The following is a 25,369-nucleotide window of genomic DNA, read 5'->3' as shown; positions in this document are numbered from 1 at the left end:
GGGGACACGGGTTCGAGCCCTGGTCTGGGAAGAGCCCACATGCCACAGAGCAACTAGGCCCGTGAGTCACAACTACTGAGCCTGCGCATCTGGAGCCTATGCTCCGCAACAAGAGAGGCCACGATAGTGAGAGGCCCACGCACCACGATGAAGAGTGGCCCCCACTCGCCACAACTAGAGAAAGCCCTCGCACAGAAACGAAGACCCAACACAGCCAAAAATAAATAAGTAAATAAATAAATAATTAAAAAATATGATATTGGCAAGTTGAAAGTGAAAGGATGGAAAAAGATATATCATGCAAACATTAATCAAAGGATAACAGGACTAGCTATATTAATATTAGATAAAGTAGATTTCAGAGCAAAGAAAACTACCGGGGTGCGGGGGGCATTATATAATGATAAAGGGGTCAATCCATGAAGAAGAATAGCAATCTTAAATGTGTATACCAAACAACAGAGCTGCAGGATAAGTGAAGCAAAAACTGAAAGAAATAAAAGGAAAAATAGATTTTCAATTATAATTAGAGTCTTCAGCACCCTTCTTTCAACAGGTGATGATACAACTTGAAAGAAAATCAGCAAGGATATTATAGAACATCTCTACAACACCATAAACCAAAGCACCTAACTGGCATTTATAGAACAGTTTACCCAACATCAGCAGAATGCACATTTTTTTCAAGTACTCATGGAACATATACCAAGATAGGCCATATCTTGGGCTATAAAACAAACCTTAATAATTGAAAAACAATCACAGTAGAATCAAACTAGAAATTAATAATAGAAAGATAACGAGACTCTCCAGTTTGTGATATTTTGTTATGCACTCTTCTAAATAATTTGTAGGTCAATGGTGAAATCTCAAGGGAAAAGAATATATTGAGCTGGATGAAAGTAAAATTACATATATCAAAATTTGTATAATATAGCAAAAGTCATGCTGAGAGGGAAGTTTATAGCACTAAATGCATACATTACAAAAAGAGAAAAAGTCTTAAATCAATAATCTAAGCTCCTACTTCAAGAAGTTAGAAGAACATATAAACCCAAAGCAAGCAGAAGGAAGGAAATAGTAAAGAGTAGAAATAAATGAAAGAGAAAACAGAGAACAAATAGAGAAAGTCAGTGATGCAAAGAGCTGGTCCTTTGAAAAGAGTGATAAAATCAACAAATCTGTAGCAAGACAGATAAAAAAGAGAGAATGAAACAGGATAGCATGACAGATCCTGCAGAAATCAAAAGGATAGTAAGTGTAATAATGAATGAAAGGGAAAAAAAGGCATTCAGAGTAGAAAGGAAGAAATAAAATCTTCTCTATTTGCAAATGACGTGATTCTATGAGTTGAATCCCAAAGGTTCTAGAAACAAACTAGAGTTAATGCATTCTGCAAGATGGCAGGATAAAAGTTAAACATACAGGAATCAGTAATATTTCTGTATATTAGCATTGAACACACTGACACCAAAATTAAAAATTAAATATTTTTTATGATTGCGAAAAAAAGGAAATAGATGTAAATTTAACAAAACATTTACAGTACTTGTATGCAGAAAATTATACAACACTGATGAAAGAAATAAAAGAAGATCTAAACAAAAGTAGAGACATACGACTCTCATGGATTGAAAGATTCAACATAGGAAAGATGTTAATTCTCCCCAAAGAGATACATGGGTTTAACACAATTCTTATCACAATCCCAGCCATATTTTTTTTGTAGATTGAGAAAAGATTATTTTAAAATTTACATGGGATGGCAAAGAAACTAGAATATCTATATTAGTTTTCGAGGGCTGCATAACGGAATACCACAAACTGTGAGTGGCTTAAACAATAGAAATTTATTGTCTCAGTTCTGGAGATTAGAAATCTGAGATCAGGGTGTCAGCTGGGTTAGCTCCTTCTGCAGGCTATGAGAGGAAATCTGTTTCATGGCCCTCCTCTAACTTCTGGTGATGTTTTTTGGCTTGTAGAAGCATCACTCCAATCTTTGCCTTCATCTTCACATGGTGTTCTTTTCCTGTACATGTGTCTTCGAATTTCCCGTTTTTGTAAGGACACTAGCCATTGGGTTAGGGACCACTCTAATGATTCTTAATTTGATTACTTCTGCAAAGACCCTGTCTCAAAAAACAGTCACATTCTTAGGTTCTGGGGGTTAGGACTGGAATAGACCTTTTCTGGAGGGGAAAGAATGTGACTCAGAACAATAGCCAAAACAATTTTGAAAAAGAATGAAGTGTGAGTAATCAGTCTACTCCATTTCAGTATTTACTGTATAGCTATAGTAATCAAGACTGTATGGCATAGGTTGAGATATAAACATATAAGTCAACATAAGAAAAGAGAATCCAAACATAGATCCTTATAAATATGCTCAACTGATTTTTGATAAAGGTACAAAAGTAGTTCAGTGGAGGAAAGATAGCCTTTTCAACAAATGATGCTGGAGCAATTAGACATGCAAAGGCAAAAAAAATGAAACTCCACCTTAATCCTACAGCTTATACAAAAATTAACTGAAAATGAATCATGGACTTAAATTTAAACGTAAAATAAAACAATAAAACAGGAAATAAACGTAGAAGAAATTCTTAGGGATCTAGGTTTAAGCAAAGAGTTCTTAGACTTCACACCACAGCATGACCCATAAGAGAAATCAAATCAATGAATTGGACTTCTTCAAAAGTAAAAAAACTCTTTGCTCTGTGAAAGACCCAGTTAAGAGTAAAAAAACACAAGAATGCTTAAAACTCATCAGTAACAAAATAAACAAGCCAGTTAGAAAAGAGCAAAAGACACAAAAAGACATTTCACCAGAGAGGATATATAAATGGAAAATAAGCACAAAAACAGTGTTGAGAATCATTAGCCATTAGGGAAGTGCAAATTAAAACCACAGTGAGATATCATTACATGCACCTAACAGAATGGCTAAAATAAAACATGGTGACAACTCCAAATGTTTGTGCAGATGTGGAAAAACGGGATTGCTCATACATTGCTGGTGGTTATGTAACATGGTACAGCCACCCTGGAAAACGTTTTAGCCGTTTCTTAAAAAACAAACAAACAACTAACCACCCAACTTCCATGTGATCAGTCAGTTGCATTCCTAGGCATTTATCGCCGAAAAATAAAGATATGTTCACACAAAAACCTGTATACAGAAATAAGTTTGTAATAGCCTCAAGCTAGAAACAACCCAGCTGCTCGGTGCAGATTCTCTTCATCTCTTCCACTCTGTGTTAATCTCTCCAAGATTTCATTCTTTCTGTGGAGTCCTTGTCCCAGTGAAAGCTGGTAGTTTCTCTTCAGATTTCCTCGCACTTCTTTGATAGAGTTCTCTCTCTTGATCTTCTTCCTGCCTCTCTGACTGCTCCTTCTGGAGCACATCCCTCCTATTACTTTTGTCACCCTACATTATATTCTTATTACATCTGCCTAAACTTAAGCCAGAACATGTTACTACTATGCTCACAACCATCCACTGGCTTTCCATCTCATCCAGAGTAAAAGCCAAAGACTTTTTCTTGACCTAAACCCCGCTTGATCTGGCTGCCTATTTCTTCTCAAACCTCATCTTCTGCTGATCTTTCCCGTACTCATTTGGCTGTAGCCACACTGATCTCCTAGCTGTTCCCAGAATAAACCATACACTTTCATTTTAGGGCTTTTTTACTTATTCCCTCTACCTGGAATTTTCTTCCTCTAGGCAACTGTGTAGTTTGTTCTTATCTCAGGTGTTTGCTGAAAGGTCACTTTATTGAGGTTTTCCTTTGAACCCTAATCAAGAGCTCTTACCCTCAACACTGAAACTCCCTATCCCCCTACTTGCTTTATTTTTGCCTACATACTTAGTCACAATTATTTTTTACCTATTTGTGGTTTGTATCTCCCAACCAGAATGTAATCTCCATAAATGCATGATTTGTTTTCTACTGTTTCCTGGTGTATATCCAAATGCCTAGAACAAGGGTCATCAAGGTCATCAAACTCTTTCTGAAAGATAGTAAATATTTTAGACTTTACAGGCTATATGGTTTCTGTCACAACTATTCAACTCTTGTTGGAGAATGAAAACAGCCATAGACAATAAGTAAACCACATGTTCCAATAAAACTTTACTATGGACAGTGAAGTTTGAATTTCATGTAATTTTATCTGCATGAAACATTATTCTTTGTGTTTTTTTAAAAAACTACTAAATTATGTAAAATTTTTTCTTAGCCCACAGGCCTTACAAAAAAAGGCCAGGCAACAGGCCTTAGTTCGCTGACCTCTGAATTAGAACAGCATCTTTACTTAATAAGCACAAATGAATGATCTTTTCCACCAGAAATAACTGGAAGCTCTGTAATCCTTATGTTGATTTCTTTGTTTTTTTTTTTTTTAAATGAGAATATTACTTTCTGCAATAGAATACTAGGCTTGTAACAGTCAGCCTTAGTTTACGGTATGCCTTTATTCTAGGCAGACATTCAACTTAGCTTTCACAGAATCATTTCAGAGTTTTAAGGAACCTTTAGAGTTTATTTTGTAGACGAAATCCTTGAGTCTCATAAATTAAATGATGTGTAGGAATCAGAATCCAGGTTTTACAATTTGTGTTCTTTCCAATAAATCGTATTAGGAATAAAACTGCAGAGTGATTAAAGTATTTGGCCATTTTTGATGTCAGATTTCACTCATAATTTCAGCTAGAAATGTATTTTATTTAGAAGAATATTAGGCTGTGGTGGTATGATATTACTCCAGTTCTGATGAGATTATTTTTATCCCATATATTTAAGTGATGGATTGTTGTATAGTGTTTTAAAACAAAAAAGGATGAATGTATTTCATTTGTATTAAATGAAAAAAAAAAATCAGCTCAGATTCAGAGTATATACACTACAATCTGAAGAAAAGATATCAGAATGCAAAAAGTACAAATGTAGCCATCCCTTTGCCCCAAGAAAAAATAGTCTAGTGGAATCTGCCATCATAGTGCTAAGACTGGGAAGCAGTGGGACCTTGAGTTTTTGATGTAATTCTTGATGCCTTGGTGTCTTTCTCGCCTCACAAGTAGCCAAACTCTTCCTGCAAACACACATACTCAATATTAGACGTGTATTAGGATTTGTCTGGTCCTTGAATAACACTTTTTTACATTTTAAGGAGTATAGATATCTCTAATAGTATTTCATCGTCTATAAATAGGTTACCATTTCATTTTACAGTGTTATCATTGATTGTCCTCTCTAGATATACCCGTGTTTCCTACGATCACAGCCACTGTGACTTTTCAGGAGTTTCGATATGATGAATTTGATGGCTCTATCTTTACCATACCTGAAGACTACAAGGAAGACCCAAGCCGTTTTCCTGATCTTTAACTGACACAGAAAATGATGCCATTCAACCAAGTGAAAGCTAGAGAATGCAGAGACCCCAGAAGTGAATTCAAATAGAAGGGACAAATGTTTTCATCGAAGAAAAGGGAATTATGTTGGATCGACACATCAGTGATATGATATAATGAAATGGGCCTCTAATAAGAATTCCAGCAAGTTTCCTGATGTGCCATTTTCAGTCTTTTTAAAAATATACATATTATAAGTGTAATAGTTTGACACCTTAATGACCCCAAGTCCTTCTTATGTAAAACAGCTATGAGTGCTGTGATTTGTTTTTAAAAATTTTTACACTTCTTGTTGAAATATATATGCATATAAATATATCTATATCTATATCTAAAACACTCCTGGACCATTAACATAAATTAAATGTCTTAAGAGATATGAAGCCCTTTTAAACTTGTCATCTTATATTCAAGGTGACCTTTATAAATATTCCTTCAAGCTTTGTTTTCATAAAATGTAAAGTATGTAACATTATGTATAGTACAGTAATTTGAATGTTTGTTCAATATAATGAACTAGAAGGAACGCAGTTTTCTGTAGCTGAATGAACCAAATGGTAACCATTAAACAATTGCATTTATATGTTGCAATACACTTCAGAAGGAGCATTCTCTCTGCAGGGAATAAGGTACCTCCTTTAGCACCTTAGTGCAATTCATTGTGGTGCTATTTGTTTTTACCTGAATTCTTTCTTCAATGGAAAATGTTTGTTAATAATCTTCCTTTCATAGAAACTTTTTTTTTTTCTAAACTTGAGTTTAAAAGTCCTTTTTGTGTTCATGATAAGCATGCTTAAAGATATTCTTCTTCCAAATCTGAGCACTTTAAAAAAATTCCAAATTTTTAAACTTGCTTCCTAATAAGTGCACATCATTCTGATTATTTTGTTTTTAGTGGAATATGGATGCATTTGTGTCAGTTTTAAAAACAATCCACATATTTTGGGCATCCCTACATATTTAATGCTTTCAAAATAAGGTAAAAACATTTTATATGCTAATAGAATATATTTGTTACAAGTTAAATTCCAGAAACATACACAAGATTGACAATTCCTACTGTTTATTTTTTTAAGTAAGTCACAAGAAAATATTTATTGATTTTAATTATCTCCAAAGTGTTAAAATCATGCATTATTCATTTTTGCACATAAAATTTTTCATACTTATTCCAAGATGGTTTGAAGGTCCAAGAATGACAATAAATTAGGGAGAATAATGTATAACAGTCATAAAATGTTATGTTGTATTAAAGAGCTTAGCTAAAGAAATGTTTTTTAAATGTATCTTGAAAAATGTGTTAGAATGCATCTGTCAAGTTTTTTAGAGTGACCAGTAACTTTTTTCAGGATTTTAAATAATTTGAATGTTTAGAGACCTTTATTGAAGAGATGACTTAAAAATCCGAAGCATCAACTATAAGAAAAATTTTGTAATAAACATCTTTAAAGCTGCATCTTCCATGCTGGTACATACTACATTGCATATGTTGACATTTTATTAAATACATTTTATAATGAAGAAAAATAATCATAGTTAAAAATTCAAAGACCAGTTTCTACCTTACGTGGGTCTGTTGAATTTTGTGGAAAGGGTGGATAAACCAAGACTAGTTTTATTAAATAGAAGTTGATCCCTATTATTTTGGGAATGTTTGTTGGACTTAGAGATTCTGTTATCCTGTCAATGATTATATGAGGTTTGAGATACTGAAAGGCAATGATCACTGTTGCTTTTAGGCTCCCTTACTTTGTGGGAATATGGTATACTTTCAGGAATATACTGCAGACTTTTTTTGTAATTCAGTGGGGAAAAAACATGGTAAATTGCAGCTTGGGATTTATCAATCTCCTAAAAGCTATGACTGTTTTGCTGGGGTACACTGGAGGTAGGAAGACTACTGAAAACTTTTGCACTTGAATTTTGTTTTTAACTTTTCCTTTCATAAAGAATAGTAGAGATTATCCATTCCAAAATGTCTTTTATCTGATCACAAAGGACAAGCAAATGTCAGTATCTCTTATGATGGTAAAAATAGGAGTTATTTAATGCAAATAAACTTTTCACAGTATTAGACTTTTCAAAATGTGCCTTTTAATACAGCTAATGAATGAAGCTATATGCCGTGTTTCAAGTAAGTAGATAAAAACGCTATATATTTTGATACTCTTACATGGTAATCTAGATTTTGTAATGTAGGTTCATAAAATTCTCTTTGCCTTCCATTTGTGACTGAAAAAGTTGTTTAAAATTGGGGGGCTATAAAATGGTTACCTTAAATGGCCGTTTAGAAATGTTCAGTATATCCTGCCACCAGTATGCTTTCAAAGGAATATGGGATTCTTATCTTTAAGAAAATTCCCTAGAGACAGTTTGCCTGTCTAGACATTCATGTACAGAAAATTATCAAGCTTCATAAGAAGGGAGGCATAAAGCTGATGCTCTTATTATTGTGAGTATAGCTACATACAACTGTCTAGACATGAACACATTTCAGAGAAGCTGATAGCCAACAGAAGCTGAAAAACTATTCAGTTTTTCTCCTGCTTAGAACTGGTATTGAGCCCCACTCACACTAATAAAAATGTGTTTTCATAGTGTTTGTTATTCATGCACAGCTTATCATTCACATCTTGGGGAAGGGTGGTGAATAATGAGTGCTTAAGTGAAATTTCTCCCTAGTTTTCACTAAGCCTAAAGCAGACAAAGAGCTTGTTTCGAGGCCACAAAAGGACTAAAGAAAATACTGAATTAAGAAAATCCTGAGTTCCTTTTGCTGTTAACTTTTGTCACAATATGGTTGAGAAAAAGTTGTAAAAAACGAGGTGAATTCAAAGTCCTACTTGTAGTATGCTAGCCTCTGAAATTGAGCAAATTACTTAGTATGGACACACTATGCCTGTGCTTAACTCCAGCAAAAGGTATCTTAACTGTGTTTTCCAAAATTAACAAAATGTATCCTTACCAAAGTTGCTATACTTGGGAACTTTCAAAGACAACTGACAGTGAAACTTAGATAAATGGACAGGAGGTATTAAATCACTTGTAAAGACATTAAAACTAAATTCGGTAAAAGCCCATCATTTGTATATTATGAATTAGCAAAAACTGCTTTTGTAAAGCATTTTATATCAGAAATCTGGGCCAATAGTATCTTAGAATGCCATCTAAAAATGTCATCTCAATAGCACACTTTTTAGATCATGTGATCATCCTTGTAGTACTACCTAGTGATGAACTTTAAAAAAAACTGTTAGAGCTCATTTTAGGAATAGTACTTCTGGCCATAATGGCACATATGGTACATGGAATTAGAATTTTCCTTTTGCCACAGCACCTAAAAAAACTGAAGCAAATTTCCTAAGGGTTTTAAAGAAAGGTATTTGGCAATCATTCCTGAATTTGCTCGTGTTTTGCAGGTGAAAATGATTAATTAGCCTAACGCAGAAACTTTGTGTAACATAAAAACACAAAAATAAGACGCACTTGTACCTCCCACAGAATTCTTGGTCACTGAAGAAGGCTGACAGTGACTGGCGGGGATGTTTTAAGTAATGAATATAGGTAGTGTTAGGAATTTTGAAGAAGTGAAGCAGAAATTATGTAGTTCATACACGTTGTGGCTTATCTGCTTGGTCCTGCAGTTTCAGCCCATTCTTGTGGGTTCCAGCTTATGGTTCCAACTTCTTCTTACCCCTCTCAACTATCCTTCTTTTCTTGACTGCCTGTGGGCTTTAGTCTCCAGCATCAGATGCACAGCATAGACAACTTTGAGACTACTAAACCAGCTCCCACAATTAAGGTCAAATCTCCATCAACAAATCTTTTTGGGTCGTTCGGCTCCCTGGATTGAATGCTGACTGATTGATAAGAACAAAATTACATGATGCTAACCTACAGGATGCTTGTCTTCCGAGACTTGATATTTAACGCCTACCATAACCTTTAAGTATATTCTTAAGACTATTCCCACTAGCAAAGAATTAGCATGGTTCACACGTTTTGCTAAAGAATGTCTAAATGAATTTTACATATACTTTGATATTATAAAATGAAAATGGGAAAATAAAACTAAGTAAAACAGACTCAAAATCGACAACTCCAGAATTAGTCTCATTTAAAAACTACCTCTGCTAATAAACCCTTAGTAACATATTCTGATGCTCTTTAAAAGTATCAGTAGAGTTTCCATATTTAAACACAACTACATGTGCTTGATTAGAGAAAATATTTTAGATAGGACAGGAGTGAAATGCACCAGCTAGTTTTGAGACAAAAGGAACAGAAATCTCAATTCCAGTTTAAAAGATGTCTATCAATCTTCAAACAGCATAGACCACTTAATCTGGTGCCCAAGTGAAGAAAGTGGTATTGTTTTGCCAGAGGAAAAGTAGGCTTGTACAGGCTATATGACACTGAGAGCAGAACATCAGTTTTTTGTTTTTTTTTTTAATTAATTTATTTATTTTTGGCTGTGTTGGGTCTTCGCTTCTCTGCGAGGGCTTTCTCTAGTTGCAGCGAGCGGGGGCCACTCTTCATCGCGGTGCGCGGGCCTCTCACTGTCGCGGCCCCTCTTGTTGCAGAGCACAGGCTCCAGACGCGCAGGCTCAGTAGTTGTGGCTCACGGGCCCCGTTGCTCCGCGGCATGTGGGATCCTCCCAGACCAGGGCCCGAACCCGTGTCCCCTGCATCGGCAGGCAGATTCTCAACCACTGCGCCACCAGGGAAGCCCATAGAACATCAGTTTTAAGATGCAACTCCAAGGTGAATGTAAAATTAGTTTTCACTGTTCTAGTAGAAGCCCAGTTTGTCTTTCTTCCCTAAGTAACTAATATTCTTCTACCTTCCACATAGAATCACTACCAGGGAGCTTATTATCCAAAACCTATATTCACAAAACTGTAAAGGGAAACATAGCCATATCTGCATGCAATTTTAGTGCTTTTGCTAAAACGTTACCCCAAACTAAATTTTCATATAGTTTTGAAAAGCTCCATAATTAAATAGCAGGTACCATTTACTGACCCAGGCACACAGGGCTACATTTTTTTCTACCAACTACTTTACAAGGTAGATATCACTCCCATTTTACAGATAGGAAAATGAAGGTAGGAAACACAGGTCTCCCACAGGTCTACCCAGCTGTAAATGAAGCTGAAATTCATGACTAGGCTCTTAAATAGCTACTACCTCATTCACTCATGAAGAATTTAAGCAAATAAATAGCACAAACATTTTTCTAACAAAACCACTTTTATTTTTTAATCATTTTCACTACCAAGTACAGAACAAAATTCAGTGTGGAGGCAGTGCTCACTTAATTTCGACTGGTTATGTGTTAAAGGCTTGTGTCCCGTGCAACCCTACCTTTGTGCATAAATGTTCACTGAAAAATAACCTAAGTATAGACTCCCTTCACGACAGCATCTTAAGTTAGTTGTACTATTTTAAAGCCCAAAATTTCTTAATCCCTTTTGAGAAATTAGCATACTATATATTCAAAGACTACAAGTGAGGGAATAAAATTTGAGTAGTATTAGGCTTAACCAAGTGAAACTGCCAATATTTTACTTGTTTTTGACTTACAAAACTGACAATGTCATATAGTTCAATCTTTAAATGTTTTTCTACTAAAATTTTTTGTAAGTTTAAAGAATGTCATTTGAGTTCAACTTCGTGTTTAAAAATGCAGTGATTTTTAGGACCATTACTAGAACATCTTACTCACTACAGACAAAATTCCCTTCCATAAAATCTTTAAAAAGTTACTACAAACTGTAAAAACAATGCTGGCTTATCTATACGGCATTTCAATTTTAAAAGTTAAAAAAAAAAATTATACTCCAATTTGGATAAAAGCTACAATTCCAAGTCTCATTTTCCCCTTAATCCCAGCCACTCAAACACTACTCATTTCATAAATGAATAAATATACTATTTAGTATTGTACAGTAGATACATACCATTGAGTTTCTATACTATTCCAGAAAAGTATGTTTATATTCACCAAAAATATAAATTTACTAGATATAGGTGGGATCATTTGTTTATCCTAAAGTTCATTGCTTTACTCAACCCAAGTCCTACACCCAAAATATAAGAAAGAAAATTACACTTAGAAAAAGACTGTTTTAGATAGAAATTCAACTAATTTGGACAATTCTAATGGCAACTAATCACTACAGTGACGGATTCCATCTTACTACTATATTAAAATATGTGGACTGAAAGGAAAAAGAACTTGATATGTAAAATGAATGAGGTAAATGCCATACATTCAACAACGTAAATAAATACAAATACGGTTTTACAGGAACATAAACATAAGTTTAAGGGTTTTATTATCAAAGTCTTGTAAAACAATTTCAGAAACTGTACATCAACATGGCACAGACTGTAGCCTACTTTTGTTTTTACTGCACAAAAGTGAAGCTTGGAAACTCCTGTAAGAAAACAGTTGCCTAACTACTTTGCATTTAACATGGAATCACTGTGTGCATAAGATTACTACTGCAGTAACAGTAACACAAAATTTATTGGTTTTATACAACTCGAGATCAAATAAAAAGTACATTATCAAGTAGATCTGTCTTACTTTTAAAAGCATATGAAGGTCAATTTAAAATGCACTATCCCCCTTTCCAACAATGAGATTAAAACAAATTAATAAACGAGTGGACAACTGAAAATCAGGACAAGAGATAACTTTCTTTTACAGATGGACTTCAGGATAGGCAGATAACTTTCACTGATGTAGATGTTCAATAAATTATTTTAGGAAAAAAAATTCCCAAACACCTTATGAAAAAGTATACAACTCTACTTCAAAATATGCCATTTACTTACTGCCAAAGACAGTTTCATTTGAAATCTTGTTTCTGTACTTAAAGCCTAATTATAGCCATCAAAAAAGGTTAGTGCATATATAACCTTTCAAAGTTAAACAAAAGCCACAAAAATTTAGCCACAAGGCTTAAAGGATTATCTATTTCAAATGCTCATTTCCAGATGTAACTATAAGAATGTTAATTTGTCATGTCAACAAACAAGACCGTAAGTAGATCCATCATGTTGGAGGATTTGAATGACATTTAGGATATTCCTGCCACAATTAACATGCAATCAGTGCATTCCCTACATGGCTCTATTACGGCAATGAATCAAATTCTAGAAATACTATAAGTGAACTTAATAAAGGAGATCATACAACATAAACAATCCATGCCTGCTGTGGATGCATGCAGCTTTTCATTTTTGTTATGAAGCAGCACCAGAATAGTAAAACTGCTTGTTTACTCCATCAGATTTCAACCTGTCAAGAACTGGTTACCCATGTATTATGTTTGTAAAAGCTTTTGGATGTAAATAACTAATATCAACATCAAGAGCTTTATAACCATTTATGACTCAGAGCTGTATACATCTAGATTTGAGATGAACAAATACAGCATTAAGAAATCACACAGAGGAATGACACTGATGCATGTATACAGGTGGATTCCCACAGAGGCAATATTCAGTCACTCATATCCATGTCTTCTTCATGATGATCATCGCCATTCACTTTGGATTCTCTTAGTGAATCACCAGTTCCCTTTTCCACAGAACATTCTTTTGCTTTAGGAGAAGCTGGCTCTGTCAGTTTCTTCTCCTCTTTCTTGTCTTTCTCGCTGTCATACCCCTGCTCCTCTTCATCGTAGTCCCGTGTAACCTGCTTTGCCAAGGAGAATAATAACAGTAAACGTCTTCACAGGAAAATCACTGCTTTAAAAGTACCAGCAACACCCAAAACACCAAAATAAATTAGTTTGTAAACATACTTTTACATCTTTATCACTCTCTGATTTTCTTTCCCGTTCCTTTTCCTTATCTTTACTTTTCTTCTTCTTGCTTGTGGATCGTTCTCTTTCATCTCTGCTTCTTTCTTTGTCTTTATCTTTCTTCTTCTCCTTTTTATGTCTAGGATGACAGTAAAATGCTGACAAGATGCTTGAAACGAACTGCTCAAGAACTTTCACCATTAATTAAATAGGAATAAGTTTAAACTTGTTTTAGATGGCAAACTTGACCCACGTTCACTTGCCATAAAGAGGACAGCAAAGATCCAATTTCAAGTCACTCGATACAAGCTGTATATCAGTAATATAGGGGAGAAGACTATAACGTGATTACAGGTCTAAAATGCCCAATCCTGAACAGTGTTTATTATAACACAGTCTCAAGTCATGAAGAGAATATATCAGCACATTCTTAAGCATTTTAATTCCTGAAAAGGAAGAAAAACTCTAGGACAGTTCCTGAAAAACAGGACAGATTTAATGAAAGATTAATATTCTTACCTCCTAGGGGATGGTGAGCGAGACAATTTTCTTTTGGGAGACCTAGGCTTTTTAGGAGATCTTGTGCCACTTCTGCTTCTTCGTCGTCGTCTCTCTCTAGAACCACAAATGTGCAAACTAGACTTTAAAATACAGTATTATCCAAAAACTGCAGACACATCATAGCAGATGTGTCTATGATGGAGCTCCACTAGAAACAGAATTCTGACAACGAAAGACCCATTTTCAAATACTGTTTTGAGCCTAAGAAGCAAATGAATACTAGAAAACTGCAATTCTTTTTTGCAAACTATGTGCCTTTCCTTTAATGCCCTCAAGAAAACCCTAATTTCTAGCAATACGTCTTAAAGACATTATGTCCTCAAAACATTAGAAATGTTAAACTTGGGGAAAAACTGATTAACAAAAGTTCTAACTCAAGGAAAAACAGTCGGAAGTAAATTATTATCTATGGAATCAGTTGTAGATTCATTCAGTGGCCAGAACGTGTATAGGATAATATGCTGTGTTATGGAAGGCAGTTGCTAATAAAATTCAAAATTACCTCTAAATCATTAGGTAAAATTTAGAGAACTAGAGTTAGCGGTAACACAGATCAAACTGACTTCCTGTTGTCTAGCAAACCATGCCCAATTCACGCCCTGCTTTGAGCAATTAGCTTTTTAAGATGTACCTCTCCTCTCTCTTTAAATTTTGACTTAAAAAAAATTCTGCTTCTACAACACAAACAGATGGAAAGTTCTGCCCTGTTCTTGGACTGGAAGAATCAATATTATTAAAATGACCATATTACCCAAGGCAATCTACAGATTCAATGCAATCTTTATCAAAATACCAATGGCATTTTCGCAGAACTAGAACAAATAATTTTAAAATTTGTATGGAAACACAAAAGACCCCAAATAGCCAAAACAATCTTGATAAAGAAAAACAGAGCTGGAGGAATCATACTCCATGTCTTCAGACTGTACTACCAAGCTACAGTAATCAAAACTGTACGGTACTGGCACAAAAACAGACACACAGATCAATGGAACAGAATAGAGAGTCCAGAAATAAACCCACACACTTATGGTCAATTAATCTATGACAAAGGAGGCAAGATATACAATGGAGTAAAGACAGTCTCTTCAGTAAGTGGTGCTGGGAAAACTGGACAGCTACATGCAAAAGAGGGACATTAGAACATTCTCTAACACCCTATCCAAAAATAAACTTGAAATGGGTTAAAGATCTAAATATAAGACCAGGTACTATAAAACTACAGGAAAAGTAGAACACGCTTTGACATAAATCACAGCAATATTTTTTGGGATCCATCTCCTAAAGTAAAGGAAATAAAAGCAAAAATGAACTAATGGGACCTAATTAAACTTAAAAGCTTTTGCATAGCAAAGGAAACCATAAACAAAACAAAAAGACAACCTACAGAATAGGAGAAAATACTTCCAAACAATGAGACTGACAAGGGGATTCATCTCCAAAATATACAAACAGCTCAATATCAAAAAAACAACCCAATCAAAAAAATGGGCAGAAGACCTAAACAGACATTTCTCCAAAGAATACACACAGATGGCCAACAAACACATGAAAGGATGCTCAGCATCACTAGTCAATGGAGAAATGCAAATCAAAACTACAACTGAGGTATCTGTCACCTCACACTGGTCAGAATGGCCATCATCAAAAGGTCTAAAAATAATAAATGCTGGAGAGCGTGTGGAGAAAAGGGAACCCTCCTACACTGTTGGTGGAAATGTAAACTGGTGCAGCCACTGTGGAAAACAGTATGGAGGTTTCTCAAAAAACTAAAAATGGAACTACCATATGACCCAAATTCCACTCCTGGGTACATGTCCAAAAAAAAAAACCATAAAAAAACAAAAGAAAAAAACAAACCCACAAACAAACCAAACCCCACACAATTTCGAAAAGATACATGCACCCCAACGTTCACAGCAGCATTTTTTAACAATTGCCAAGATATGGAAGCTATGTTAAGTGTTCATCAACAGAAGAATGGATTAAGAAAATGTGCTGTATCTATACAATAGAATATTAGTAAGCTATAAAAAAGAATGAAATTTTGCCATTTGCAGCAACATGGATGGACATGGAGGGCATTTAAGCTAAGTGAAATAAGTCACACAGACAAAGGATTAATCTCCAAAACATACAAGCAACTCATGCAGCTCAATATCAAAAGACCAAACAACCCAATCCAAAAATGGGCAGATGATCTAAATAGACATTTCTCCAAAGAAGATATACAGATTGCCAACAAACACATGAAAGAATGCTCAACATCATTAATCATTAGAGAAATGCAAATCAAAACTACAATGAGATACCATCTCACACCGGTCAGAAAGGCCATCATCAAAAAATCCACGAACAATAAATGCTGGAGAGGGTGTGGAGAAAAGGGAACACTCTTGCACTGTTGGTGGGAATGTAAATTGATACAGCCACTATGGAGAACAGTATGGAGGTTCCTTAAAAAACTAAAAATAGAACTACCATATGACCCAGCAATCCCACTACTGGGCATATACCCAGAGAAAACCGTAATTCAAAAAGAGTCATGTACCACAATGTTCATTGCAGCTCTATTAACAATAGCCAGGACATGGAAGCAACCTAAGTGTCCATCGACAGATGAATGGATAAAGAAGATGTAGCACATATACACAATGGAATATTACTCGGCCATAAAAAGTAACGAAATTGAGTTATTTGTAGTGAGGTGGATGGACCTAGAGACTGTCATACAGAGTGAAGTAAGTCAGAAAGAGAAAAACAAATACCGTATGCTAACATATATGGAACCAAAAAAAAAAAAAAAAAAAAAAGAAATGGTCATGAAGAACCTAGGGGCAAGATGGGAATAAAGATGCAGACCTACTAGAGAATGGACTTGAGGATATGGGGAGGGGGAAGGGTAATAAGCTGGGACAAAGTGAGAGAGTGGCATGGACATATATACACTACCAAACGTAAAATAGATAGCTAGTGGGAAGCAGCCGCATAGCACAGGGAGATCAGCATGGTGCTTTGTGACCATCTAGAGGGGTGGGATAGGGAGGGTGGGAGGGAGGGAGATGCAAGAGGGAAGAGATATAGGGATATATGTATAACTGATTCACTTTGTTATAAAGCAGAAACTAACACACCACTGTAAAGCAATTATACTCCAATAAAGATGCTAAAAAAAAAAAAGAAAAAAGTCAGACAGAGAAAGACAAATACTGTATGACATAACTTATACATGGATCTAACAAATACAACTAGTGAATATAACAAAAAAGAAGCAGACTCACAGATATAGAGAACAAACTAGAGGTTACCAGTGGGAAGAGGGAAGGCAGGGGGCAATATATGGGTAGAGGATTAAGAGGCACAAACTATTAGGTATAAAATAAGCTATAGGGATACACTGTACAACACAGGGAATATAGCCAATGTTTTATAATAACTATAAATGGAGCATAATGTTTAAAAATTGTGAATCGCTATACTGTACAGCAACTAAACTTAAAAAAAAAAAAAAAACACACAAAAAAACAAATCCCACCTAATGACAGCAAACTATTGGGTGTAAGACAGGCTCAAGTATGTACTGTACAACATGGGGAATATAGTCAATATTTTGTAATAACTGTAAGGGGATAGTGACCTTTAAAAATTGTATACAGGGCTTCCCTGGTGGCGCAGTGGTTGAGAGTCTGCCTGCCAATGCAGGGGACACGGGTTCGAGCCCTGGTCTGGGAAGATCCCACATGCCGCGGAGCAGCTAGGCCCGTGAGCCACAATTACTGAGCCTGCGCATCTGGAGCCTGTGGTCCGCAACAAGAGAGGCCGTGATAGTGAGAGGCCCACGCACCGCGATGAAGAGTGGCCCCCACTTGCCGCAACTGGAGAAAGCCCTCGCACAGAAATGAAAGACCCAACACAGCCATAAATAAATAAATAAAATAAATAAAAAATTTAAAAAAAATTGTATACAAAATTTTTAAAAATTAATTAAATTTAAAAAAGTTATAGGACTTGGAAGATGACCATTATATGATTTAGGCACAAACAAAATAATCAAAAAACTAAATAAAGCCCTATATTTTCAGTTGTCTTCATTTCAGCTTCCAAATTAAGCTTTAAATAACAAAAACCACCTTACAAGTCATCTGTGACCCCTGTCCTGGAAGCATTACACAGAACTTTCCCTTCATCAAATATTTAAGTTTGTCAGGGTTGTATACCTTACACTTTCTTGTACTGCTTTGTGTAACTAATATTCCAAATTCCTTAGATGGAAAAGATGTTTTTTATATTGTAATTCTGTTCCCTATGATAGACTGTAGTACAGTGGCAAACAATAAAAACATATAGAATATGCCATAGATATTCAATAAAAATGTACAGAATATGCCATAATTTAAGAATGATTCAATAATTAAATAGGATAAGGCACTTATGAATAAATCCATTAAATAAACAGGCAAACAATATGCCTCCAGTTTTTAAGGTAAGAAAATACCTATTGCACATCCCATCTTTTATGCCCCTTTGCCACCTCAGACCTACTCTGGCATTTCCTTGAGCACTTATATCTGGTTTAACTTTCTTTTTTTATATATTTATATATATCTTTTTAAAGAAAATATTCAGCACCTTGAAAAGAAACCCCATATCCTTTAGCTATCACACTCCAACCACTAACCTACTTTGTCGTTATAGATTTATCCATTCTGGACATTTCATATGAATGAAATCATACAATATGTGGTCTTTTGTGTCTAGCTTCTTTCATCTGGCATGTTTTCAAGGCTCATGCATATTGTAGCATGTAGCAGTACTTTGGTTCCTTTTTACTGCTGAATAATAATCTATTGTATGGAATGTACAACTTTGTTTACACATGTTAGTGGATATCTGGGTTGACTTTCTGGTTTTGAATAATGTTGCCAAGAATATCCATGTACAAGTTTTTGTGCAGACATGTTTTTGTTTCTCTTGGGCATATCACTGGGAGCAAAACTGCTGTGTCAAAAAACTCTCTCTGTTTAATTTCTTTAGGAATTGCCAACCTGTTTTCCAATGCAGCTGCACAAGTTTACGTTCTTTCTAAGATTGAGCTGTAACAGTTTTTTATATATTCTAGATACAAGTCCATTATTGGAAACATTATTTTTCTAGCACTCTGACAGTTGTCTTTACCTTCTGAGTGTTCTTTGAAATATAAAAAGTTTTTAGTTTTCATTATCCCCAACTTATCTATTTCTCTTTTGTTGCTTATGCTTTTTGTCATATCTAAGGAATCACTGCCAAACACAAGGTCATGAAAGTTAACTTACATATTTTCTTCTAATAGGATTTTAGTTTTGGCTTTTAAGTTTTTTATCCATTTTGAGTTAATATTTATACATCATGTGAACCTCCTAAGTGAATTTAATCAAGATTAAGAAAACAAACACTGCAGTAAAATGTGTAAACAAGACTGGAAGAAAATGATTTGCTGAGAAATTCAACAGCTTTAAATTTTGAGAGAACTAAGCCCCACCTGGTGTCTGTGGTAAACGATTTAAGGATTCTTAGTGATGCTAGGAGTCCTAACATTTGAAGAATTATTTCCTTACTGTTTAAAAAAAGTACAATGACCCTTTACTTTTGCTTAATGGAAAATGAACAACGTCAAGAAAATGTTACTGGGACTGACATATACACACTACTATGTATAAAACAGATAAGTAATAAGAACCTACTGTATAGCACAGGGAACTCTAGTCAGTACTCTGTAATGGCCTATATGGGGAAAGAACCTAAAAAAAAAGAGTGGATATGCGTATATGTATAACTGATTCACTCTGCTGTACACCTGAAACTAACACAACATTGTAAATCAACTATACTCCAATAAAAATTTTAAAATAAAATAAAAAGTTAAAAACAAAACAAAAAACTAAAGATTGGAAGAAAATGGAATTAAGTATGGCCAGCCCTTACTACTATCATATGAATTCCACGTTAAGTGTGAAAAATGTATTTTCTGAGAAAGTTTGCAACACTGAATTTTCACTACAGCAGGTTAAAGATAGAATTACTACTCTAAGAATGACACAAATCAGAACTTGCATTGCCTCCAATTATTTTATCAATGAACCACTATGTATGGGAAAAAAATTATTCTGAGTATTAACATGTAGATATTTTAAATATAACTTACTATGATAAAATGAATTTAATGTGATAATGCAGTATACTTTAGCCATTAAAACTTAGATGTTGGGCTTCCCTGGTGGCGCAGTGGTTGAGAATCCGCCTGCCAATGCAGGGGACACGGGTTCGAGCCCTGGTCTGGGAGGATCCCGCATGCCGCGGAGCGGCTGGGCCCGTGAGCCACAACTACTGAGCCTGCGCGTCTGGAGCCTGTGCTCCGCAACAGGAGAGGCCACGATAGTGAGAGGCCCGCGCGCCGCGATGAAGAGTGGCCCCCACCTGCCGCAACTGGAGGAAGCCCTCGCACAGAAACGAAGACCCAGCACAGCCATAAATAAATAAATGAAAATAAATAAATAATTAAAAACAAAAAAAACAAAAAAAACTTAGATGTTTAGGGGAAAAAAACCCACACAAACAATTCAAATTATGATGTGAAATGCATATAGCAAACTTAAAAACTGACCTCTGCTGAATTTCCACATTATTTTAAATACACTCTACACCATAAAACATTAAGTGAAAAGAAAAATGAACTTTAGGTTATTCTTCACAAATTGCCTTTAAAACAACTTCACCACTGAAGTATGTAGCTATGTACTGGAAAACATTTCAGGTTCACAGCCTATTGATAGTCTTGCAAACAAAGCTTAAAAAAATGAAAGCATAAAAAAATGCCAAGAATTCATAATGCCACCCTACCTGCTTGCACTTCTGGAACGTCTGGCTGTGCTGTAACTTTTTGGTGGTGTTTTGGAACGTTTCTTTTCTTTGTCTTCTTTCTTTTTGTCTCTAATAAATGAAAACAATTTATGAATGTATTAGAAGATTCAACTAATATATATTTCTATCAAACTACAAATAAAAACAAAAGTACAGTGAAATCTAATCTGATTCTTAAATTTTATGTTTTTCTGATACAAACTTAAAAAAAATAGTAACTCAAGTGGCATATTTGTGGTAAACAAATTTTAAAAATCCTATTTTCCTGGTATTCCACATACTTCTCTCCAAGAGCAAAGCAGACTATGTGGCAAGAAAACAAGGATGGTGGCCAGTTTCTTAGTATGTGTGGCGATAAATGCTAATAGTTTAAATAATTTTCTCTAGGCTCTTCAACACTCTGTTTTTCTCTCAGCTAAGTACCAGTTTCCCAACCGACCCTGGCTCTAAATCCTCTACTGACAGGCCAAAACCCCATCACTATTTTAAGTTTTTCTTTCAAAGCACACACCCGATGTAACCTCTTCATGGATGAAGCCAACCTTCTTACTTTTTCCCTGCTGCTATATATTCTGGGCTATTCAATGCTTTTAGAAAAAAAACATCAACATGGACTGCTACTACAACCAGGCCTCCACTCTAAGGTCTTTTTACAGATTCTTCTAAGATTACTTTTATTCCCCACAGCAGTTTTTCGTCCCAAGATTCAGGGCAAAAGGTAAAATATATACACGTTTATAATATATATATGTCCCTTATATCCTTATACTCATAAACACACACCTATTTTCAACTACTCTATAATTTTAGAGATTAAAGTATCTCTTCAGTTGTTCTAAACTAATGCCACCCTATATTCTGTATTTCATTCCCTCCCATCTTTGCTCATCCTGCTCCATCAGTTATCCTCTCTATTCATTCAAGTCTTTATCATCGAATTCCTAGATTACTTTAATAGTCCCGTAAGTGGCCCCACTCATGTTTTCCACAAATTGATGCTATACCCCCATCAGAAATCTTTCGAAGTACAAACTTGAAAATATTAATTCCCTGCTCATCACTTTTCAATTCATTCCTGTTGCCTCCTGGATCAGCCGCAAACTCCTTAGTGTGAACAGCAAAGCCTTCTATGGTGATCTGTCTCCTTAACTTTCCTGACCTCATTTCCTGGTCCTTCTATACCAAAACACTTGCTATTTCAAGAATCCATGCTAACTTTGTAAACATTCTCTACCTGAAACCACGCCCCCGAGCCCAGTCAAATCTATCAGAAGTCAACACCCAAGAGTCACCTCTCAATAAATCTCTTCCAACATCCCTAACAATGGCCCTTCCTTTGTAATTACATTCATCTCTCTCTTAGTATAAAGAAAGTTCCTTGAGGGAAGGAATGCCTAATTGCTTTGTATAAAAGATGTTTCATCAAGTAAGCTTGTTTGTTTGACTGACTGAATTAAGAGATGACTAACTCTAAAACATGAGTAGAAGCCTCGTTAGAGGATGAACACTCAGTAAAGCTATCCCAGAACCTCTGTCCCCACTTGAGTTATATGCTGACCAAGAATAAATTTTGTTGCCCCCTCCCTGTGATCCTTACTATTTTAATTACATAATTAAATACATGAATGGGTAAAGTAGTATAAAACATATGGCTGCTTCTAGAAAATTAAGGCAAATATTTTAGAAAGAGATAAAGGACATTTGTTAAAAATTAAGTGTTGTGAAATTGTATCGTGTGACAACAAAAAATGGGGGAAAAAAATCTAGGTATTTCCAAGTAACAGAGTTCTCAACACTTTTAAAGGTGGTTTAAATGAAAAGAAAGTGATTTGGTATGTATTACTCAAGACCAGGCCTAATTTCAAACAGTTTGGCCCTATATGAAAAAACAAATTACTGAATGCATGTTTAAGTTGAAATACAATGTTAAGGTGGGGATGTCTGTTTTTTAATGAATCCTCACTTTAATTCTCTACTGGTCCCCAAACCATGGGATAAGACTGTTAAGTATGGTTCAGTCTCTGGAATATAGCAATACTGAATTCATATTTACAAAGATGCTCACGATGAGGTATATAAAGATGAATTAGAAAGGCATGACTGTCTGCCATAAACTCTTTGGCATACCAAGAGACGTGGCTGTTAACACTAAATCCTTAGTAATGGTTGAATGGAAAAGAGGAAATGAAAAAAGGCAGTAGAAACAGCTAAGAATTTTTACTACAAAGAAATTTTCTCTAGGCCTTCAGCTGTAAGTAGAAATCTCAAGTTTATGAAGGAGCACAAGAAAACAATGTCAGCCTCCTCCAACAGTTTCTTCCTCAGTATAGTCCTATCTCCTATCATAACCTCTTCTTTGTCATTAAAGCAGCAGTATTTGGGGGTGTTGGGAACTCTAAAATTTGTCTTCCCACTCAGTGTTTGTTAATAGTTTTTTTACTGTACCTGTTTTTTGATGTGCTCCTTGACCTTCTACCCCTCTCTCTGGAATGAGATCTTCTCCTTCTTGGACTTTTGGATCGTCGTCTACTCCTTGACTTAGAATGTGATCGCCTTCTTGATCTGCTTCTTGACCGCCTTATAATGTAAAAGGAGGCAAACACATGTATGTAAATGGAAAAACACTAGCTCTGTTTCTGACTATTTCATATAAGCATCAGACAAAAGAGCCAGACATGTGGACTAGCCATCAGTAAGTGAGGGTAACTTCCTGCCATTATTTATTTACTCCACACAACATCTTTGATATCCTAGAAATTAGTAAATACCTTTTAACACCTGGAATTCCTCACCTTTTAATCTTTTGCTCAACCTGTCAAATCAATCCTACTTTGCCCATTGAAACTATAACTCCAAACTTAAAAATACCGCTAGAGAATGAAGGAAAACAAAAAATATCTGACTCATTTGCATCATTTTGCAATTACATAGCATTTTTGCAAGTACACCTTATTTGATTCCTCACTATTGCAAGTTAAACCCATTTACTACTTATCGAATACTTATTTATGCCCACTACATGCTTTACAAATACTAACTCATTTACCCTCATAATAAACCTAATAAAGTATGTACCATTATTATTCCCATTTTAAAAATGGAAACCATACAGTGCGTTGCCTTCTATGATTTCCAATTGTTCTCTGAAATATATTCCACTTCTTCGATTTACAGTTTAAGAGAAATCCAAGCAATGCAGGCATGATACAGACACGTACAACTCCGTACAAACTGCCTTTTCTACTCTTATGTGTCCTCAACATTACATCATCATCTCCTTCCTGCCATGTAAGAGATGTTTCTCTCTGTGCCTACCGCATACCACCCCGCCCCCCATACTTTCTCTGAAAGGTTAAGTGCAATTAACCTTTTGATGTTCTTTGATCCTCTTTCCTATATTTTATTCCTTTCTATTTTAAGAATCATTGAAAATAAACTGCAGTTCTTTGCTTTGACTTGGTCATTTAATTTCTAGTGGACCATTCAACCTCTTTCCATGGAAAACTTCAAATACAATTTAAACTTTTTGCTTTCACTTTTTCAAAGTGCCAAAGGATGGACATTTTAGTGATGTAAAAGATGTGTGTTCAAATCTCATTTATAAGCCAGTTAACTGAGAGCATTCATTATTTAACCTCTTTGAGCGTATTACTTCAGCAAAGAAAAATAGCACCTCCATCACAGAATAGTTGAAATTATAAAGCCCAGCTCAGTGCCTTACTGTAGACGTATATATTATATACTGACTCCCTCTTCTCTTACTGATGTGCTAACATAGTATTGCCATCATTCTCTAGAACAGCTGTTTCAAAACCCATCAGTAGTAGTGTCTCATCAAAATTCAGTAACTTTATGTTTTGCTCATCTCTTATTTTTGACCATATTTGAAACTATCTACTAAAGCAATCCCTCTCAATAACATGTCTATATCCTAGGAAATTTTCATGTAATGCTTACCTACCTTTTTCTAAGCTCCATAAGGACAAGGGGTATATATGTCTATCTTATTCACCACTGTACCCTTGAGCAACTTACTACAGTGTCTGACTAGTAAAAGGTACTACTAATATATTTTGAGTGAAATATTGACCCTATAAAATATCAGATCCATCACTTTCTTATTAAGAATTTAAAAAAATTCTGGAAAACCAAAATTGATGCTATTAGAATTAAGTAGTGTTCATCTTTTGAGAATTCCAGCTTTAACAAAAATTTAAGTCAACAATCATCTTAGCAAAACTGTTACACATTTATCCTACCTCTAATGTATATAGAAAAAAATATAGTTGTAGGAAAAAATCATAAGTGCATTCTTGTAGGTTTCCTTCTAAACAAAGTGATTAATAACATAAAATAGTTTTAAAAAATCTAATAAGCAGAGGTATTACATCAATCAATTTATTATAAGGTGCTGAAAGTTGTTTTTCAACAGCATTGCACTGCAGAGCCACTTCAACACAGTTTACATAAGCTTTTAAAAATTAGAAAAATATAGATTATCATATTATGTATCTGAATACGTAAAAAGCTTATTGAACGTAATGGTCATTTTATATACCAAGATGCTTAAAATACTACAACAACTCAAAATATTTATCTTTCTGTTATGAGGCATTACTACAAGTGTTCAAAAGCACTTTGTTCAGGGAAATAAATGTTTCACTGTTATTTCCCATTG

At 35.0% G+C, this 25,369-nt stretch overlaps 2 protein-coding genes across 9 annotated transcripts in view; one reads left to right on the top strand and one right to left on the bottom strand.

Annotated features, from left to right (window-relative positions):
- ANKRD13C (ankyrin repeat domain 13C) overlaps nt 1-7,496 on the top strand; it is an 81,230-nt gene extending 73,734 nt beyond the window's left edge. The window contains exon 13 of the mRNA XM_068540103.1: nt 5,257-7,496. Coding sequence (XP_068396204.1) covers nt 5,257-5,387 — 131 coding nt within the window. The 3' untranslated portion in view covers nt 5,388-7,496. The remainder of the gene's footprint in view (nt 1-5,256) is intronic.
- A 4,241-nt stretch (nt 7,497-11,737) lies between these two features.
- The window catches only part of SRSF11 (serine and arginine rich splicing factor 11), a 48,743-nt gene continuing 35,111 nt past the window's right edge, over nt 11,738-25,369 (bottom strand). For 4 of the 8 annotated variants that reach the window (XM_068540100.1, XM_068540095.1, XM_068540096.1 and 1 more), the window contains 5 exons: nt 23,137-23,268; nt 20,671-20,760; nt 13,753-13,869; nt 13,234-13,372; nt 11,738-13,127 (listed from right to left, as the gene is read on the bottom strand). In XM_068540100.1, coding sequence (XP_068396201.1) covers nt 12,930-13,127; nt 13,234-13,372; nt 13,753-13,869; nt 20,671-20,760; nt 23,137-23,268 — 676 coding nt within the window. In that variant the 3' untranslated portion in view covers nt 11,738-12,929. The remainder of the gene's footprint in view (nt 13,128-13,233; nt 13,373-13,752; nt 13,870-20,670; nt 20,761-23,136; nt 23,269-25,369) is intronic. The other 4 variants (XM_068540101.1, XM_068540098.1, XM_068540097.1 and 1 more) reach the window with 3 other exon arrangements.

Source organism: Eschrichtius robustus, chromosome 3 (genome assembly GCF_028021215.1).
Source record: "Eschrichtius robustus isolate mEscRob2 chromosome 3, mEscRob2.pri, whole genome shotgun sequence".
NCBI lineage: Eukaryota > Metazoa > Chordata > Mammalia > Artiodactyla > Eschrichtiidae > Eschrichtius > Eschrichtius robustus.
Note: the sequence above shows the minus strand (reverse complement) of the source record. Positions and strands in the feature narration are given on the sequence as shown.